General features: G+C 48.9%; 1 protein-coding gene across 2 annotated transcripts in view; it reads left to right on the top strand.

Moving 5' to 3' along the window:
* Window positions 1-16,702, top strand: part of RRAGD (Ras related GTP binding D) — a 279,849-nt gene that overhangs the window by 201,848 nt on the left and 61,299 nt on the right. For both annotated transcript variants that reach the window (XM_086926657.1, XM_086926658.1), the window contains exon 5: window positions 11,796-11,938. In XM_086926657.1, coding sequence (XP_086782783.1) covers window positions 11,796-11,938 — 143 coding nt within the window. The remainder of the gene's footprint in view (window positions 1-11,795; window positions 11,939-16,702) is intronic.

The following is a 16,702-nucleotide window of genomic DNA, read 5'->3' on the forward strand; positions in this document are numbered from 1 at the left end:
GGCGAGTTCAGGGAGTTTCAAATGACCAGTTCCAATTAATTCAAGACAGAGTATTTGTCTTTGTCCGACACTGCAGTATGATACAAGCCCTTTCAGCCGGAAAGGTTCAACTACACTAGCATACTACCTGGCAGCAGATCACAGTATAATATCACAGTTTGCATTGTTCCTGGAAGTCCAAACTGTCAGTCACTGTGCCGCAGGATGGGTAAGCAAGCCTCTAAAGAAAAGGGGCTCTCTCGTTCAGTTCCAAAGTCTGGCATCATCAAGAATATCAGACCACGCTGTCCCGTTGGTCGTCTTCAATAGAATGAGATGATGTAGTAAGCAAAACATATACAAATTCAGAAGAATTAAGTAATACATAACATGTCATTTCGGTAGAATCATTGTAGGTTTAGTCATATGAACAATTTGGCACTCAGAAAATAAACAAGTTAATAGTAACATCCTTTGTCTGCTAGTTTCTAAAGTATTGTTTCTATCATGTAACAGTTTTTGTTTCCAGTACAGTCGGACTGTGCTACAAATGTCAAAGGAAGCAATTGAAAGTTGGAACACAAGTGATAACTTTACGAAAAGTTCCCATAAGCTTCAGACTATTCAGTTAATAAAATCACATTTAGAAAAAGAAGCAAGATTTGAGGCCTACATAAAATACAACTCATGCTCGATGAAATTGTGCTAAAATATGAATCTTACATTGCATAGCATAATGTATTGATCTTACAATTAAATGTATTAATGTCACATCTATAATATCGCAATTAATTCACTGTCACTCACAAATATTTTTTGTAAGTTTCTCAAGCACATCGTATGTCAATAAAGTGTACATTATTAAAAACACAACAGTTAGAAGGATTTACGAAATGCTATTTTGCTAAACTTGTGTAGTACTTAATTTTTTGTCATTTTCAGTGCACATGAGGGGTTTGGGGGGCAACCGAGTCGCGAGGTCTGCCCCCCGGGCAGTTTTGGGAGGGGGAGGGAGCGCAGCATGGGCGCTGCCATTTTGTCGTTGGGCTGCTTTTGGTTGGAACCAGGGGCAGCCCAAAGCGTACGCTACGCTAGTATCGGCGTGGAGGTATTTAGGGCGTCTCACCACGCTCCCAGCCACCATTTTAGGTAACTGTACCTGGTGGCTGGGAGAAGAGATAGTTTTTGTTGTGTCAGTGAGGGAGCGTGTCTTTTGAGTCGGTTTACGTGCAGCGATGTCGGCTGAGGGTGATTATCGTGTGTTGGAGGCCATTCGCCTGCTCGGCAAGGCGGGCGGAGGGACCTCCTGGTGGGAACGACGCCGGCGGTGCGCCCGCCGAGGCGCGCCGTGACAAGGGTGGCGGCTGCGATCCTGGCGTGTTCGCCGCCGAGGAAAGCGCCGAAGATGCAGGTGGGTTCAGGGGGCCGCGCAGATGCCAGGAGCGCGGCCCGCGTACTGCAGGGGGGGGGGCGGGGCAGCCCGCGGCCTCGAAGCGGGTGGGCCGGAGTGCGCTGCGTGTGGAAGGCCGGGAGGTTGTGGCGGGGCGGGGTGAAAGGCCGGGAGGTCGGGCACAGCAGGGGCGGCAGTTGGAGCGGAGCGAGCTTCCCAGCACGTCGGCAGACGGCGGGGAGATCGAGGCGGGGGCGGGTCCAGAGGCGGGGGCGGGAGGTAGGGGCATGCGTCAAAAGGCAGGGGGGGCGGGGCGAGGGGGGTTCGGATGGCCTGGCAGCCACAGGGAGGGGGGGGAAAAAGGCGCAGAAGCGTGCGGCTCCCCCCGACAGGGGGCAGGTGGGGGAACCCCTGAGAGGGGGGAGGAGGGAGAGCCAGTCGCCTGTCAGACAGGAAGGTAGTGTAGTGGGGGGAGGGGGCAAGGCAGGAGGGCAGAGGAGGGGCCCTAGGGGCGTGCGGCGGGCGGGGCGGGGGCAGGCGGCCAGCAGGCTGGGGGGAACGGGTGGTTGGAGGGAGGAGTTGAGTGGGAGCGGTTGGGTGTCCCCCCTCTTGATTGAGGTGGGAGAGGAGGAGCAGGATTGGAGAGGCCTAGATGTTTTTGAGGCGTGGGAGGAAGGGTTGCGGGAGGGCCGTGGGGACAGAGCAGGGGCGTCCCGGGTGGGGGGGTAGGGGAACGGGTGGAGGGGAGGGGGCGAGGTACCCCCGGAGGCGGGGGTGCCGGGGTGGGGGGACTGGCCTGGAGCGACGAGGAGGTGGAGGGCGAGTCACGCGGGACGCTAGGTAGGCGACAGGAGGGGGGGAGGGCCGCGCAGTGGCAGGGACCCAGCACATCAGCAGTGCCGTTTTTGTTACAGGCTGAGGGTCAGCGCGGGGTTGCGGACTTGGCCAGGCTTGGTGCGGCGGACCGGCGCCAAGGTGAAGGGAGGGCCGTGTTTCTTGCAACAGGCCCGGAGACGGCGAGGGATCTCGACATGACCGGCACACGAAGGGCCCTGGCGGGCTCGCTGGTCCATCCCCCCACAGGGCCCCCACGGCCTGGGGTCCAGCGGAGGACAGAGAGCAGCAGGGATGAGGACTGTTTTGTGTGGTCGGGTGGTAGCGGTGGACACGGGATGGTGCAGAGGGTGCAGTTGGCGCCGCCACTGGCGCGCCAAGTGTATCGTTGGGGGGGAGTAGACATATGTGAGGGGGAGGATGAGAGCCTTGAAGAAGGAGAGTTGAGGGAGGGCGAGGGCGAGGGCGGACGGGGGTCCGCTAATGGTCTTAGCTCTTTTTTGCAGGTGTCACGGGGCCTGGGTGCGACAGCAGCCTGGACACTGTCCAGAGACGGGGCCGCAAGGGAGCGGAGTGGTGTGGAGCGCTGCGGGGACACATTGGTGCCAGGTAAAAGCAGTGCGGCGCGTACGGTGTCAGTGGGGGTGAGGGAGGGGGGGCGGGGGAGGGGGGGCGGTGGGGGGGGATCGTCTGTGCAAAGGCAGGTATGTGACAGATAAAGGGGTGGGTCCCGAAGAGCCAGTGGCGGACTCGGCGGGTCATTCGGCGGCAGCGGCGGCCGTGGACGCGCCCGGGACGGGGGGACAGGCGGTAGGGGGGACGGCGGTGACAAAGTGGAGAGCAAGGAACTGAAGATAAAGCGGCTACCTTATATGGGGGTCACGAAACCGCTGAGGGCGCACTTCATGGCATCCACAAAAGAGAGGATTTGGAAGGGGGAATATGTGGAGCTGTTGAAACTACTGCATAGGGAGGTCAGGTCGAAGGAGGGGTCGAAGGAGGAAGAGTATGAGCTACAGAAGCGGCCACGAGTACCCTTGACCATTGAGAATTGGACGGCGGCGTTTCTAATCTTCGCGAGTGTTTATTGCGAGAAGTTCCCGGAGAGGTCGGTGTCTATGTTTAAGTACAAGGACGTGGTACGGAAGGCACAGATCACAGGGGGGGGGTTTGCGTGGGCTCAATACGATGAGGAGTTTCGGGCTAGGATGGCGTGGGATCCGGAGGCTAAATGGGGGGAGCTGGACTGCGACCTATGGCAGCACACGATGGGGCTGGCGGGGTCTGGGAAGGCTATCTTCACCGCCAGTGGTCTGCCAATAGTGTACCAGCCCTTTCAGGGGCGCCCCACCCGTGGGGGGATGGGGGCAGGGTCCAGAAGCCAACCCGGAGCGGCGGGCGCCTGCTGGGATTTCAACCGGGGGGCGTGTGCCAGAGAGCACTGCCGTTTCAAGCACGACTGCTCGGGTTGCGGTAGGTACGGACACCCAGTGGTGCGTTGCTGGGGCCCCACCCGCGGGGGAGCACAGGCGCCCTGGGTTGGTGCGCGCCCGGGACCCGCCCGCAGGCGGGCGGGGGGCGAGGGGGTAGGGGCTCTGGGTCACACGGCTCGTACTCCGGTTAGGTTAGATCGATTAGCGGCGGCCCTGAGATCCTACCCGGACGTGGGGGCCGCGGAGTGCTTGCGCAACGGTTTCCGGGTGGGGTTTCGACTAGGTTACGCAGGGCCGCGTCAGAGGCGTTGGGCGGACAATCTGCGTTCCGCGAAGGAGCACCCGGAGGTGGTGCAGGCCAAGCTGGAAAAGGAGGGCAGAATGGCGGGCCATTTTCAGAGTGGCCATTGGAACACTTAATTGTGTCCCCCATAGGGGTGGTGCCCAAGAAGGAGGTGGGTCAGTTTCGCCTCATACAACATTTGTCCTGGCCGGAGGGGAGGTCGGTGAATGACTTCATTGCGGAGGAGGAGGCCACGGTGTCGTACTCCTCAGTGGAGGCGGCGATGGATTTAGTGGTGCAGACAGGCCAAGGCGCAACAATGGCTAAGGGCGACATTAAGTCAGCTTTCCGGCTGCTGCCGGTCCACCCAGACGACTGGTGCCTACTGGGGATCCAGTTTCGCGGCCGCTGGTATGTGGACAAGGCGCTGCCGATGGGCTGCTCCATGTCTTGTGCCCTTTTTGAGTGTTTTAACACGTTCCTCCAGTGGTTTTTTACGGACCGCACGGGTCACCAGGGAGTGACTCACTACTTGGATGACTTTTTCCTGGTCGGGGCCCCAGACTCCACAGACTACCAGGTGGCGCTGGACAGGTTTCAGGAGCTCATGGAGGACCTAGGGGTGCCTTTGGCGCCGGAAAAGACAGTGGGGCCAGGCACGGCGCTGTCATTTTTGGGCATTGAGCTCGACTCGGTGCGCATGGAGGCACGGTTGCCTGAGGACAAAAAGAGGCAGATGCTGGGCTCGCTGGAAACGATGGTGGCCAAGAACAAGGTGGCGGTGCTGGACATTCAGGTGCTGTTGGGTCACTTGAATTTTGCATGTAGAGTGGTGCGCGTGGGGAGGACCTTCTGTAGGCGTTTGGGCAGGGCGCTGGCGGGCAATAGGCCACCTCACCACCGGGTGCGTCTGTCGGCGGGCGTGCGGGAGGATTTGCGGATGTGGTGTTTTTTCCTGAACCAGTTCAACGGTGTGCCCTTACAGCGGGACGTGGACATGGTTTGGGAAGTACAGATCTTCTCGGACGCGGCAGGCAGCGACGGTTATGGCGTGTACTGGACCGGGAAATGGTGTGCGGAGCGTTGGCCCGAGGAGTGGAGAGGCGGGGGCCGGAGCATCGCGTTTCTTGAACTGTTCCCCTTGGTGGTAGCGATTTGGCTGTGGGGTGGGGTGCTCGCGCACAGGAGGGTGATGTTCCATGTGGACAATATGGCAGTGGTCCAGGTGGTGAACCGCCAGTCTGCTAGGGATGAACAAGTGTTGAAGCTGCTGCGTGTGTTTGTGCTCGGATGTTTGCGTCATGACATTGCCTTTCGCGCGGTGCACGTCCCGGGAGTTGACAATGACATTGCGGATGCCTTGTCTCGTTCGCAGTGGGGGAGATTCCGTGGGTTGGCTGTGGACGCGGATCAGGATCCGACGCCGATGCCGGCGCAGCTGTGGCAAGTGGGCAACACCGGATGTTACAGCTGGTTCTAGGATCATTGGCGAACTCGACCAGAGCAATGTATGTTTCGGCTTGGGGGGAGTTCTTGGTGTCCGGGGCGTGCTGGCGGCCGCCAGGAGCGGCGAGACAGGAGGATGTGGTGCGCTATGTGCTCTCATTGATTGATAGGGGCCTCAGGAAGGTGACCATAGCCGGCAAGTTGGCAGGGGTGGCATTCATGGGAAAGTGGTACTGGGGGTACGCACCGTCCGCGGGAGAGCTCGGGGTGAGGATGTTGGAAGGCTGGGCCCGGGAATGCAGGCGGGTGGGGGCTTTGCGGCGGCCGCTGACGGAAGATTTGTTGGGGAGAGTGCTGGCGGTGCTACGTGGGGTGTGCTGGGACGAGAGGGAGGAGTGTTTGTTTGCGACACTGATGGTGTGGATGTTTGCGGGGGCGTTTCGGATGTCCGAGCTGGTGGGCGGGAGAGGGGGTCAGGGAGTGAGTTGGTATGAAATACAACTGGAGCATAGGGCGGTGCGCATTTGGCTGCGGCGGTCGAAGACGGATCAGAGGGGGGTGGGCACCTGGGTGTCACTGCAGGAGGGGGGTGGAGTGGCATGCCCTGTGCGCTGGGGGTGGAATTGGAGCGGATTGCGGCAGGGGGACGGTTTGGTTTTTCGACATACGGATGGTGCACAGGCAACGGGGGCACAGTTGTTGGGGGTGTTGAGGAAGGCCCTGAGCAGACTGGGGGTAGATGGCGGGCAGTATGGCACCCACTCTTTTAGAATTGGGGCGGCAACGGAGGCGCATAGGCGAGGGTGGGGGAGAGGTGCCATCATGCGGTTGGGAAGGTGGTCCTCGGCTTGCTACAGGCGGTATGTGCGAGGCCCGGAGCTGGTTTGAAAGAACGTGCGTTAGGTTGGAGGGGGACTATGTTACTCACATCTGTTTTTCGTTTCAGGTTCGGTGGCAGGCCCGGTGGCTCAGGGCATGTTGATCTGGATGGTGGGCCATTCTTTTGTGAAGAGGGCGAAGTTGCATGCCCAGGACAGCTATTTCGGGGAGAACCTAGGTTTCAACCCGGCACTGTTTCAGGTGGTGTGGTTGGGGAGGGGGGGTATGCGGTGGAAGGAGTTGATGGCCACGTTAAACGGCATGGTGCACAGGGTCGGTGCCCGGATGTTTTGGTTCTCCTTTTGGGGGAAAACGATATGGTCAGGGAGACCGGCTTGGTGTTGATGAGGGCGATGCGGAGGGACCTGGCGGAATTGCGGAGGAGTTGGGCCGGGTGTTCAGTGGTATGGACGGAGCTGGTTCCGAGGAGGGTATGGCGCGGGGCGAGTCGGCCGCAGGCTGTCGATAAGGCTCGGAAAAAGATCAATGTGGAGATGGTCCGGTTTTGTCGACATCTTGGGTACACGAGGATTTGGCATCGGGATATTCATTATGACGCACCGGAGATGTTCAGGGGTGATGGGGTGCATCTCTCGAGGATGGGGATGGACCTGTACTTGTTAGAACTCCGAGAAGTGTTGTCTCGTTTGCTGGGCGTGCGCCGGGAGTAGGAGCTGTGTTGGTTGGGGTGCGCGGCGGGAGTCTGGTCGGGAAAAGAGTTTCTTCGGGGGTGGGGGGGCAGGGAAAGGGGGAGGCGGGGTATTCACCGGCAAACCACCTTTCCCTGGGTGGCGGAGTTTTGGTGGGGATGTTGGCCAAGTTTGGCTGGAGTTCGGTTTTTGGCGTTAAGTTGGGGACTTGGGGACCGGGAGCGGGGAAAGGGGTAAATAGTTGGGGGTTACATTAGAGGGTAGTTTTGGTTACAGTTGTAAGAGGACAGACAGGAAGGTAGCATTTGTGAGGGTTTGGAGTTAATAGGTAGCGGACAAAGTTGGATACTCATAGGATGTAAAAGCTGTGATATATATATATTGTAATGTTGCGGGTGGAGGGATATTATCATGTGGGTTCTAAGGGGTGGAGGGAGAAAGACAAAAAGGGGGGGTCAGGTAATTTGATGTCTAGAGAGGAAATAGTTTTGTAAGGCGGTTTGCCAGTTGGGAAATAATGTGAAGTGCACCTGCTTCAATAAAGCGGCCTTTTTCACACACAAAATGGTGTCGGTTTTGCTTGCCTCCCTCTCCCCCTCCCAAGAGGGGTTTGGGGGGCAACCGAGCCGCGAGGTCTGCCCCCCGGGCAGTTTTGGGAGGGGGAGGGAGCGCAGCATGGGCGCTGCCATTTTGTCGTTGGGCTGCTTTTGGTTTGAACCAGGGGCAGCCCAAAGCGTACGCTACGCCAGTATCGGCGTGGGGGTATTTAGGGCGTCTCACCACGCTCCCAGCCACCATTTTAGGTAACTGTACCTGGTGGCTGGGAGAAGAGATAGTTTTAGTCCCTCCCTCCCACCCAATTTGTAAGGTTTCTGGTTGGCGGCTGCATTGGGACAGGTACACTGGGGAGGAAGATGTTTGTATGGTTTCGTCGCTGGAAGCAGGTGCAGGCGGAGTTTTGGTGGGGATTTTGGCCAAGTTTGGCTGGAGTTCGGTTTTTGACGTTAAGTTGGGGACTTGGGGACCGGGAGCGGGGAAAGGGGTAAATAGTTGGGGGTTACATTAGAGGGTAGTTTTGGTTACAGTTGCAAGAGGACAGACAGGAAGGTAGCATTTGTGAGGGTTTGGAGTGAATAGGTAGGGGACAAAGTTGGATACTCATAGGATGTAAAAGCTGTGATATATATATATATTGTAATGTTGCGGGTGGAGGGATATTATCATGTGGGTTCTTAGGGGTGGAGGGAGAAAGACAAAAAGGGGGTCAGGTAATTTGATGTCTAGAGAGGAAATAGTTTTGTAAGGCGGTTTGCCAGTTGGGAAATAATGTGAAGTGCACCTGTTTCAATAAAGCGGCCTTTTTCACACACAAAATGGTGTCGGTTTTGCTTGCCTCCCTCTCCCCCCTCCCAAGTTACACAATTTAATGCACTATTTATCTCTAATACGTGAAATGTTTTCATTTTCACATATAAATGTCTTAGTTTCCGTAATAATCACATTGGTTATTCACAAGATTACGTCATTGTGTTAAAATTCACATCTTTTTATTAAAAATAAATGTAAGAAACTCATTCTAACATTCTGCATGCTTTTACGATGCAGTATCTAAATTAAAACTACGTTTTTGTCATTTCTAGAAATGTGGCGCTTAACACACGTTTTGTCATTCTTCATGTAATGTAGTGTCACAAAATCCTTTTTACCTTGTAAAATTTCGTAAATTCATTAGAGGAAAAACTTCTGCTTTATCAGTAACTAGCTGAGAGTGCCCTGACCTGTCATTCGAATGACAGAGCGGAATCAAATTTGATGTCCAGATTTCTAACACAGGACAAAGGGGAAGAAGCAGCCCCAACTCAGACAGACACCAGCTAATAGAATCCGGGATTTTGCTGGTACCAAAAAATAGAACTTCCATTTTTCGGAATTAAGCTTGAGGCAGATCACGCCGATACAAGTGCTGACAACCTTGAGGCAATTTTTAAAGGCCTCAAAGGCGACATGCGCACCTTCCTGAAAAGAGAGCAAAAAGCTGTGTATCTCTGCATATGTTATCTTCAGATCCCAGTATTCTACCAGCTTGTCCAAGGGATAGATATTAAAAAACACAGGGCACAGGACAGAGCCCTGTGGAACCCCATGCTGGAGAGGCCTGGGGTCAGAGAGAAAGGGCGGAAGAAACACTGCCTGCAATCTATCCTCCAAATATGAAGCAATCCTGGCCAATACCTTCTCCTGAATTCCAATCATGTCTGTTCAGCAGGTTGCGGTGTGAAACCGCATCCAAAGCAGATGATCGGTCTGAACGAATGATCATAGCTGATGCACCCCAGTCTAGGTTGAGCTTGATGAATTTGAAGACCACCAGAAGTGCGGTCTCAGTGCCGCAGCCTAGCCAAAATCCAGACTGCGCATCATGTAGGACGTTATTGGATTCCAAAAACCAACAGATCTGTTTATTGACTGCCTTTCCCAACATATTGGACCCTGCAGGGAAGAAGGAGATAGGTCCAGAATTGCTGAGTGATTTAGGGTTAGCATTAGGCTTTTTTAGCAGTGGAATATGAAGGGCCTGTTTCCACCTCAACGGGACAGTAGTAGAGTCCTATTAAGCATTCAGTATTTTGTGGAGGACAGGGTTAACAATGGGCAAGACTGCTCTTTAGAGTTAGGCACTACATTTTGTCTCACATGGGGAAGAGTTTGGGAGCAGGGGGGCTACGTTCCACTTTGTCTGTATTCTGGTACTCGCCTAACTCTGCTCTATCATCACCCAAAAGCAGTCATGCCCTGAGATGTGTGTGGCCTATATGATCCCATGGACACAGGAACACGAGTTAAAGAGAGACAGTAGGTGTTTACAATTTACATTCATGTATAGATATCAACATCACATTATGCTTAAAAAAGAACATCATAGAAACAGACCGTGGGATCTTCTTAAACGATTCTCAACCACAAAGCTTTCATGCAGTGTCACATTTCTACTGTCACTTTCCATTCCTATTCAACACTACACCTGTATTCACCAATGTGTGCTTATTGGCCATCATCTAATGTCCATTCGTAATCTTGATCCCGACCAAATTGTATAGGCTGTGGTAGGACATCTAGGCTGACAAGAACCTCTGGTTATCTTATCTAGCCTGTTAGTCCATTCTCCTGCATCAGCTGATCTGGTCTTGGAACTTAGAATGGCTGCCTTTATGGGCTTCAGCACCTTAGCATTTAGATAAAAATGTAGGTCATGCAAGTCAGGCCATGATTCTCTGAGCAAAGATGAAAAGATAGATGTGCATCCTGTTGGCACTTTGTCCTCTTCATTGTGGTCTTTGTACAAAAGTTACTAATTTTACATTGAGGGCACACATTGTTTGCATGAGTGTCTTCCAAGAGTGGACAGTTTCATCCTGTATCTAAATTCAGAGTTTATTAGTCTCCCTTATGATGAGATGGTTCATCCCAAAGTACAAAGCACCAAGGGATGCTCACGGTTCTTCTGTACATGTGCTCTCATGGACTACCCCTCCCCTGAAAGCCATGTTCTTGCAGTACATGACTATGTTCACCTCGACAGTTAGCAATGAACGCTTCATACTGGTGTTATCCCCCTCACAGCTCTTTTCTGACTGCTTTGGTGGTTCAAGAATATACATTAAATTATGTTTTTCCCTACTAGAAAAGCAAGCATTGGCAATACCAATAGGTCTTGATTCTCCTAAACATGCAGTGTCAAAGCCATTAGTCTGGTAATTCTGTTTGGGGAATGGTTTGGTAAAAGCTGTGGTACTCTGTGTGTTTTGCTGCCAGCATACTTAGAAGCAACCATAATGAAGCAATCTCTTGCTCTACAACAATATGAAAGACGGTAGTAGTGACCCTTTGTTGATCAGACTTTATTAGCAAGGCAAAGATGTACCCATCTTATAAGATTGTAATTAAAGGAGACAGAAGATAACGTCTGCATTGTAAGTAGTTGGCTTAAAAGGTATACTACAGAATAGTAGAACCATTTAATCATAGCGTTAGTATTTTCAGTGCAGCTGTAGGATAGCTTATGTGTGTGCGAATGTCTTTTTTCTTTGTGACCCAAAAAGCTATCAATCCAACATGTTATCAAGTCATCAAAGTACAACAAATAAACATGCAAGAGTTACAAGTGAATTGCCTTAGCCACACAGGAGTCCGAACCTAAACAACACACTTTAAAACAGTGATTAAAGTGTCACCTGTCATTACATATATCTAAGAACACGCACTGACTTCGAATGACAAGCTACACTCTATGTTGGTTCTGCATTCTACCACAAGGACTACTTGAGCACCATCTCCAATGGGAAAATAAATAGGAAAATTTAATAATCCTCAAAATGCCTTGACCAGACCATCCAAGCAAGAGTAAGCCATGAAAAAGCTATGAAACCTAATGGCTGAAGGCCAAAAGTAGTTGCATGGGCACACCAGCAGCACCTAAGGCTGCTGAAAAGGGCATTGGTATGCTTAAGATTTGTTTAGTAAGAAATTGAAAGTAACTGTTTTGCATACCTGACATAGGTCTGGTCAAATGTTTCACATGGAGTCTGACTTCTATTCCTTTAGAGTAATAGCTAGTGTATGCTGTGAAATGCAAGGCATGTATTACATTTGCAATGACCAGATATTTATTCATGCTCCAAAAGTAACACTGCAATGGCTGCCAGTAGTTCGATTTGTACAGTCATGTAGTGGAAATGAATGTAAGATGTGAACTGGTGAAATTGGATCATGACAGGGATTTAAACATATTCTGTTTCTGAGATGTTTATAAGTGCATTGAAGAAGCATCTGTTTCAACAAATAAATAAAATGGGATCTGCATTCTAATAAGAAAAAATAAATAGCTATGTTCTGTATTACAGAATTCTGGTATCGAGAAAGCATTCCTATTTGATGTAGTCAGCAAGATTTATATCGCGACAGACAGCACTCCTGTAGATATGCAAACATACGAGCTCTGCTGCGACATGATCGACGTGGTGATTGACATTTCATGCATCTATGGGTGAGTAAAGGGGCTCCTCGTGAGGGCTTATGATCAATCTGTGCTACACAATTATAAAAATATAATAGTGACCATAACAAGGAAAAGACAATATTCAGTCCCTCGACCCGACCTTTTCAGTTACGCACAGTGTTCCTTTAGTGGTAATCCCAGCGCCAGGATACCCGTTGGGTGGCAGCCACCCTATAGAAATGTTACAGAAATGTTACTTACTGTTGATAGAGGTGTGACCTGCCTAATTTATTTCTTTTTAAAAACCAAGGAAATTAGCATGTATGGCACTGGGATGGTCCAAGTGTTTTGCAGAAAGACGAAATCCTATCTTGGTATATTTTTGTGTCTTGTGGGATGTGCAGGAGAGGGTAGGAGTCTTTGTCAACCTTGATCCTGTGTTTACCAAACAAACATTATCATTTGTGTGAATTCCGTACGCTGTGTCCTTCTCTATTAAATAATACAAAATACACTCTTATTTTCAAAACTTAATACATTGTTGGTGTCATACCATCAAAGTGGGTCTTACCCACCACCACATCCATCTATTTCCACACAGAACATACTACGCTACACACATACACGCACCAACCAACCAATCGTGCAAGCTTTATGGTGCAACTGCTCCCAGGCAAGGCAACACAACTACAAGTGCACACCAGTGTTGGGCATCACTGACTCTTTCCTGTAGCCTCACTTTTAAATGTAAGAAGAAAAATGTACATTTTAACTGCCCTGGTATCCATGTGCCTAAATCTAATTAATGGACCTTTACTTGGATTCCTTCCCTCAGGAGAGAACAACAATCTTCCAACTTGACTTTACAGCAAAAGAGATCTGTTCATATGGTCAAGACCTTTTACAGGACAATGTGGCATATTGTATTTATGATTAGGCCCTAGTTCACAACTCAGGAACCCGCAGTCTCGATCCAGTTTAGAACATACCAATGTATGAGCAAGGACAATTACTTTAATGCTTACAATGTCAATCTTTACCAATAGAAAAAATCCAAAACAAATTAGGTGAAATGGATGGTTTACATAGCTTTCTAGAAATAAAGTTAATGTGATGGAAGACATAATAAACATGAAATTGGGTACAAATAGAGAGATTCCATAGAGACTTACTACTGAGTAAGATGAAAAACTAACAATGTAAACAGAATGTTTGATGGTAGGTTCGCACCCTTGGTGCCCTGTACTCACTGTGTCTACTGAAGTTTGGCAGTTTTTAGCTTCTTGGGCACTGCATACACGTTGGTAGAGAAAATGTAGGCACTGAAAGTCTGGACTGATGCCAGACTGGAAGTATCATTCTGTGCACCTAGAAGACGAAGTACCTTTGAAAAGGACCTTATGCGGTTCTACTAAGACAGTAATGTTTCTTTACATTGGATTGTTGTCTCGTTTAAACACTGTAGTGTGTATTTCACGCAGTCATAGTTGTTTGTCCACGCAGAACACCTTGACCAAATCTCAGCAATAATGAGTTAATTCTTAGAAGAGGAAAGAATATAGGAGGAACTCCAAAGAGACCCAAACGTTTAGCATTGAGCACATGAACTAGTTCAGTTTGGCTGATCTCAATTTTTTGTGGAGCGACACCAGACTATTTTGTTTTCCAAATATTCAGGCCCCAGACCATGCAAACTTGAAAATAAAGTCAGCATAAAAAAAGTAAACTTGATACAAACCAGGAGTGAGTTACTTGAGCATAAAAATTCAGCAATGAGTTGAGATATTCACAAGGTAAAAACGATCGTGTCAGCCACTTTTTGAACTTTTCAAATCCTTGTCTTGTGATATGCTGCTAGACTGGTGTACAAGATATTTACAGAATCAATGCGTGAATTGATCAAATAACTGACATTGTAAACGCACATTTCAGCTCCTAAAATGTTACCTTTATTGCTTTGTTTGATAAAATCTTCCATTTGCAAAACCTTTCTGAGAGCCCATACTAAATGTTGCACCCATTAAAACCCATGTGTTAATGGGCAAGAATTCTTCAGTTCCAGTGAATTGCGTTACCTTAGAAGAACTGACACCAGGAAGCAGTTTAATAAATCTGAAGTAACTCCTTTCTCAAATGAAAAGTTAATGAAAGGAGAAATCAAGATGGTGTTAGACTTCGTCCAGTTAACTTCTCAAGCTGTTACACCCATCATGCTCGTTTTGAAGTTTTAAAAAAGGAAACACTCCTTCCATGTTTACTATCGTGGCCCAGAGAGATTTAACTAAACTAGCAGAGATAAAAGTTAAATTAGCGTGAAACTTTCCGTCTTCATTTTAAAAATAAAAATAGCCTCTTTTTTTATAGTTGTCTTTTTTTTATTTATTTTTATTGAAGGTTAAGATGCAATACAAGGATTCAACAGTTAAATTGACACAGACAGAGCATTAAAATTTGATACAAAAGTACAATAGCAAGGACATGATTTTCAAGATATATATAACCAAATGTACAATTCATGATGTGGGAATACAATTCATTTACATTCAAATTAATATACCGATAAAATACTGACTCCAGATCAAATTCTGGCCTCCCTCCATTTCAAAACGGGAGCCCAAAGACGTCTTCCCATCTCCCGCCTTTAAGTTCATATAAACATGACTCAATATTGTGAATACCCATGAGTCTCGAGAGCCACATCTGCAAGGAGGGTGCAATTGCATCTTTACAACCAGCTGAAATCAGTATTCGAAGCACAGCTACTGACATAACAAGCATTTACAATGCAATGGTCTCGGCATCATTAAAGGTAGAGCTATTGGCATTGCTCATGACATTTCATTTTTTTTTCTGTAAATCATAAATAAATGGCATTGTCATTTACATTGCCAATACACAGCACTCTGCACTCAACAGCACACAGCACTCTGCACTCAACAGCACACAGCACTCTGCACTCAACAGCACACAGCACTCTGCACTCAACAGCACTCTGCACTCTGCACTCAACAGCACACCGCACTCTGCACTCAACAGCACACAGCACTCTGCACTCAACAGCACTCACTACCCTGCACTCACTACTCTGCACTCACTACTCTGCACTCACTACTCTGCACTCACTGTGATGGAATTGTTGGATGAGTAAAAGGGTGGCTGGATGGACTGCATGAAAGGGTGGGAGGAAGAACGTAAGAATGGATGTGTTGAAGGATTGATGGATGAGTGAAGCGGCAGATGGACAGATAGATGGATTGATGGATAGAATGAATGGGTGGATGGATGGACTGAGTGAAAGGGTGGATGATTGAAAGTATCGATGGATGGATGATTAAAAGAATTAGTGTAAAGATAGATGAGTGAAAGAATGGCTGTAAGAATGGATGAGTGAGAGAGTCGATGGATGAATGAAAGGGAGGATGTATGGATGAAAGGCGGGATTTATTGACTGGATGGGTGAATGAAATGATGGGTGAATGAGTGAAAGGGTGTTCGGAGGAATGGAAGAGTGAAAGGATGGAAGGCTGGGTGAAGGGTGGATGGATGAATGAGTGAAAGGGGTGATGTTTGGAGTCAAAGTTTGGATGGGTGGACGGATGGATGGATGAGTGAAAGGGTGGATAGAGGGATTTAAGTGAAAGGATGGATGGCGGGATGGAAGAAAGGATGGATGGGCTTATGGATAGGTTTGAAGATAGATGGATAGGTTTGGAGATGACTGGGCGTACAGACAGAATGGTGAGAGACTGACTGATAGATGAAAGAATGAATGGATGGCAGAATGTAAAGGTGAAATGATGGATATCAGTGGGTGAATGATGAAAGGATAGATGCTTGGGTGGAAGAGACAATAGAGCTCCTATGGGGAGGATCACAGTGACTTGCTTCGTGCCTTAAGAGCTTTGGTTCAAAGTGAGGGACGTTTCAATTCTCTGACTTCTCCCTTGCTCGCAAATCAATACACTTGTTAATGCAAGTTCAATTTAATTGTGAAACTATCTTCGTGAACCGTACGGGCCCTACTGTGTTATTCCTTGCAAATCAAGTTCACGCAGAGTGTCAGGCAATTATCATGTGCACGTTTAATTATCGTGCAGAAATCGCCTTTGTGTATGTGCACAGCATAGTTTTATCATTCAAAAAACTTTACTTGGCTTTACGCTTTTAAAAATATTTTCTCACACACGTATTTTTGCGTGAATAAATCTTCCATAAGGCGTTCGTTGAGTGTCCTGTGGCTAGCATGTCCTGCTACGCTCCTGTTTTGGAGTTTTCATAAGTGTTTTCTCAGCTCATTCTCCTTTTGGAGATTGTTACAGATTTACTTCTGGCAACAGCAGGAGTAAATCCATTTCCATAGTTTAAATGGTCAAGGAATACCTCCAAAATTGGTGAGGGGGTAGGTGATGTTAAAAAAAAAAATCTACGACTGACTCATTCAAGACATTTTTGCATGCGTAGCTGTACAATGTTTATAGATTTTCTTCCAAAACTCCCTTCGGGATTGAGGAAGTTTGAATTCACAAAGCTTTTTTCAGGAGAACTCCTGGAATCATTTATGAGTTTAAAAAATGAGTAAATATAAGCCCAAACCTAGGAGTAAACCTACTACAGATGTACATGTATATATTTTTTAGAATCCATCCCATTGTTAGCTATTGCAACCGTTTAAGAACAGTATTAGGTAATATATATATGAAGCCCCGGGTGACAATGGACTGTTTCCATGACATTACAGCTTAATAATATCCGACCCATGGGGTGGCTTTGATTTTTTTGGTACCCTGCTGGCTTCTGTCCCCAATTAATAGC

The sequence above is a fragment of the Lissotriton vulgaris genome, chromosome 6 (assembly GCF_964263255.1).
Source record: "Lissotriton vulgaris chromosome 6, aLisVul1.2, whole genome shotgun sequence".
In the NCBI taxonomy this organism is placed as follows: domain Eukaryota; kingdom Metazoa; phylum Chordata; class Amphibia; order Caudata; family Salamandridae; genus Lissotriton; species Lissotriton vulgaris.